The sequence below is a fragment of the Myotis davidii genome, unplaced genomic scaffold (genome assembly GCF_000327345.1).
Source record: "Myotis davidii unplaced genomic scaffold, ASM32734v1 scaffold324, whole genome shotgun sequence".
Classification (NCBI taxonomy): domain Eukaryota; kingdom Metazoa; phylum Chordata; class Mammalia; order Chiroptera; family Vespertilionidae; genus Myotis; species Myotis davidii.
This window is the reverse complement of record NW_006295053.1, coordinates 118,922-123,526: the sequence shown is the minus strand read 5'-3', so window position 1 is coordinate 123,526 and position 4,605 is coordinate 118,922. Positions and strand designations below refer to the sequence as shown.

Genomic DNA, 4,605 nt, shown 5'->3' with positions numbered 1-4,605 from the left:
GTCCTTTCTTTCATATTTCTGATGAGATTCTGGCCAAGGAGAAGTCATGGGATGGAACCTCTGGCAGAGCTTCCCGGAAGGTTAAATGTGTGTAACATTCCTTTTCACTTTAACTTTTGCTCCTTTACCCACTTCTTCCAAACTGGGACACAGACTCCATGCCTGGATGCGCAGCAGCCACATTGCAACCATGAGGATAAAAGTCCCACTTCTGAATTCCTAATGACATGGGTGACTGCCCACTTTTGAAATTATTTCACGAGAAAAATAAGCTTTTAGATTATTTAAGCCAGTATTACTGATTGTTCTGTTTGTTCTGTTCACTCGAGTCAAACACATTTGTAACTTACAAGTTACAAATTCCAGGTCCTCCTGAGACCCAGCTGCATTTCTGCCCTTGGATTCTGTGAGATACCCTTGTGTCTTAATAATTGCCCAGCTTGAGTAGGTTTCCATTGTCGGCAACTAAGCAATCCCTTGCCGAGACAAGGATGCTAGAGTTAAGGTACAAAGGAATAGTTTTGCAAGGCTGATGTTCTCTCTCACTGATGACAAGACCAGGAACCCTTTTTTCAGTAGCAGAAGGGGTTAAGGTTTTGAACAACTTTCATTCTTAGAAATTGTTTGAGCAGAGTAGGCAGCTGCCTTGAGGGGTTTGGTTAGCTAGGTATGGCCCTCCCTGTAGGCAAGGGCACCAAAGAGTTAACCTGGGATGTGTGAGATGCAGTGCCTTTGTGTGCTCCAACAGGCAGCTCAAGCAAAGAGTTAAAGGCATGCCTTAGCCCTGTGGTCCGCAAACTGCGACTCGCGAACCACATGCGGCTCTTTGGCCCCTTGAGTGTGGCTCTTCCACAAAATACCAACTTCTGCGCACAGGCTTTTAAGTCAACTTCGCACTGTCCGTGCACGCCTGCACGTAGTATTCTGTGAAGAGCCACACTCAAGGGGCCAAAGAGCCGCATGTGGCTCACGAGCCGCGGTTTGCCGACCACTGCCCTAAGTGCGTCCCCCTTGAGAATATGATTAAAGGTATGGCTGCCTCAGGAAAAGTGACACTCAGGTCTGTGTAGAATTCAGACCCTTCAAACTCTCACTGACCCCGAGAGAGAGTTTTTCAAACGACCCTTTCCCAGGGGTCGCCTAAGACCATCCTGCATATCAGATATTTACGTGACGATTCATCACAGAAGCAACATGACAGTGATGAAGTAGCCACGAAAATAACTTTATGGTTGGGTCACAACATGAGGAACTGTATTTAAAGGGCCAGAAGGTTGAGAACCACCGGCCTAGGGAAAACGTTAGGACAAAACTCGGGGGCCAGTCTCTTGGCTAGAACCCCAGGGGGACAGACAGGTTTGTGTGGTTACAGCTGCGGTCCCAACTGCTGTTCCGTACAAAGTTTCCTACCGTCATATAACGGTTCCTGTGTATTTCTCTTAGCAGGCAGGGCCGTGTCTCACGTCTTACAGGCTGGCTGGAGACTCAGAAGATGTGTATGACCGCCAGGGGGCCCTGCCCTTGGGGAACTGGGTCTGCAAGTGCTGTACACATTGAGGCTGATGTGATGTGAGGAATGTCTCCAATCGGATTCGCCTTTGATTTTTGCTCTCAGTTTTTCTTCAGACAGGTTTGTGTGGTTACAGCTGCGGTCCCAACCGCTGTTCCGTACAAAGTTTCCTACCGTCATGTAACGGTTCCTGTGTATTTCTCTTAGCAGACAGGGCCGTGTCTCACGTCTTACAGGCTCGCTGGAGACTCAGAAGATGTGTATGACCACCAGGGGGCCCTGCCCTTGGGGAACTCGGTCTGCAAGGGCTGTACACATTGAGGCTGATGTGAGGAATGTTTCAGCCATTTTTCCTGCCTCCGACATTGCTTTCCTCAAATTCATCCCCTATACCAGGGGTCCTCAAACTTTTTAAACAGGGGGGGCCGGTTCACTGTCCCTCAGACCGTTGGAGGGCCGGACTATATTGTTTAAAAAACTATGGACAAATTCCTATGCACATTGCACATATCTTATTTTGAAGTAAAAAAACAAAACGGGAACAAATACAATATTTGTATTTGCATGTGGCCCGCGGGCTGTAGTTTGAGGACCCCAGCTTTTCTTCGCTGTATTATTTATCCCTTAACACTCTGCAGACAGGGGGGACTTTTAGGAGAAGAGAAAGATGGCCACTCTATCGCCCATGAACTCCCACCCCCCGCAGACACTAATAGCCAGTCATCTGGTGTTTACTTGGGGCACATTCCCCGTTTACGGCTGAGCCCCGATTCAGCTTCAGAATCCTTAACGTTATGCTCTTGGCAGCTACACCAACCGACGGCGGGGGCACCTGCATTGAAACCTACAAGTCATTTTTGCTCGGGTTGGAAAAGCTTCCCAGGTCTGGTGGAGGGGTCCGGAGGGAGGGGAGGGGCGCGGGGAGGGAGCTGGGCTCCTGGCCTGGCAGCCTGTTGCTCCCCCCTCACTGTCATGTCCACTGTGAGAACTCCAAGGCCACCATTATGAGGAGAGGAAGCTCATAATGTATGCAGTTGGCTGATTTGGGGTGGAAACCACAGGCCGGCCCTAGATGGTTTGGCTCAGTGGATGGAGCATCGGCCTGCGTGCGGACTGAAGGATCCGGGGGTTCGATTCCAGTCAAGGGCACATGCCCAGCTTGTGGGCTCGATCCCCAGTGGGGGGACGCGCAGGAGGCAGCCGATCAATGATTCTCATCATTGATGCTTCTCTCTCTCCCTCTCCCTTCCTCTCTATGAAATCAATAAAAATAAATAAAATTTTCTCAAACGTAAGTCAGGTTTTACTATTTAAAAGACAATTAAATTCTGCCCTGGCTGATGTGGTTCAATGGTTAGAGTGCCATCCCATGCACTGAAGGGTCTCGTGTTGGATTCCTGGTCAGGGCCCAGAGGCAGGCTGCGGGTTCAATCCCCCTTTTGGGGCACATGCAGGCGGCAACCGACAGATGTTTCTCTCTCCCTTCCTCTCTCTCTCGAAAATCAATGAAAAACAACCCCAAACTATATTCTTGGGTGAGGATTTTTTTTTTTTTAAAGGCAACTAATTTAAATTATGTGTACTAGTATTTCCCTGAATATGTAACTATAAAACTAAGGGTCCTTCAATGAAAAACAACCCCAAACTATATTCTTGGATGAGGATTTTTTTTTTTTAAAGGCAGCTAATTTAAATTATGTATACTAGTATTTTCCTGAATACATAACTATAAAACTAAGGTTCCAGCTGGTGTGGGTCAGTGGACAGAGTGAAGGCCTGTGGACTGAAGGGTCCCGGGGTTCGATTCCGGTCAACGGCGCATCCCCAGTGTGGGGCGTGCAGGAGGCAGCCGGTTAATGATTCTCTCTCATCATTGATGTTTCTCTCTCTCTCCCGCTCTCCCTTCCTCTCTGAAATCAATAGAAATATATATTAAAAATAAATAACTGTTGCCGAAGCCGGTTTGGCTCAGTGGATGGAGCGTCGGCTTGCTGCCTGGGGGAGGGGGGTCCCAGGTTCGATTCCGGTCAACGGCGCATCCCCAGTGTGCGGCGTGCAGGAGGCAGCCGGTTAATGATTCTCTCTCATCATTGATGTTTCTCTCTCTCTCCCGCTCTCCCTTCCTCTCTGAAATCAATAGAAATATATATTAAAAATAAATAACTGTTGCCGAAGCCGGTTTGGCTCAGTGGATGGAGCGTCGGCTTGCTGCCTGGGGGAGGGGGGTCCCAGGTTCGATTCCGGTCAACGGCGCATCCCCAGTGTGCGGCGTGCAGGAGGCAGCCGGTTAATGATTCTCTCTCATCATTGATGTTTCTCTCTCTCTCCCGCTCTCCCTTCCTCTCTGAAATCAATAGAAATATATATTAAAAATAAATAACTGTTCATCTGTGAACCAACTCTACTACGGCCTCAAGGAAGGGACAGGAGAGCGCGGAGTCAGGGGGGAGGCAGAGGGAGACGCGGGGGGGTTGGGGGCGGCCTACCTTGTGGGTGAGCGAGTGCTGCTTGAGGTGGTGGACCTGGCTGAACTCCATGCCGCACTCGGTGCACACGAAGGGCCGCACGTTCTGGTGCTTGAGCATGTGGTTCTGCAGCTGGCTGCGGTAGTGGAAGGACTTGTCGCACTCGAGGCACTGGTAGAGGGTAGGGCCCTGGTGGGAGGCCAGGTGGCGCTTGAGCTGCGTCAGCGTGGAGAAGTCCAGGCCGCACTCCACGCACACGTGGCAGCGGCCGCTCTCGTGTTTGACCTCGTGGGCCTTGAGCTCGCTGGGGTAGGCGAAGCCGCGGCCGCAGAAGTGGCAGCTGTAGGGCTTGACCTCGGAGTGCAGCAGCATGTGGCGCTTGAGGTGGCTGGTCTGCGTGAAGGCCTTGTGGCACACCTGGCACTTGTGGGGCCGCGTGCCCTGGTGCGTGAGCAGGTGCGTCTGCAGGTGGCTGGGCTGCTTGAAGAGCTTGCTGCAGTGCGGGCACGAGTGGGGCTTGATGCCGTTGTGGCCCAGGATGTGCGTCACCAGGTTGTACTTGGACGTGTAGGACTTCTCGCACATGCGGCACTGCCAGCGCTTCTGCCGGTCGCCCGCCTCCACCAGGTA

General features: G+C 51.2%; 1 protein-coding gene across 1 annotated transcript in view; it reads right to left on the bottom strand.

Moving 5' to 3' along the window:
- ZNF710 (zinc finger protein 710) overlaps positions 1-4,605 on the bottom strand; it is a gene marked incomplete at its 5' end in the record, with an annotated part of 10,683 nt that extends 6,078 nt beyond the window's left edge. The window contains one exon of the mRNA XM_006769595.2: positions 3,997-4,605. Coding sequence (XP_006769658.1) covers positions 3,997-4,605 — 609 coding nt within the window. The remainder of the gene's footprint in view (positions 1-3,996) is intronic.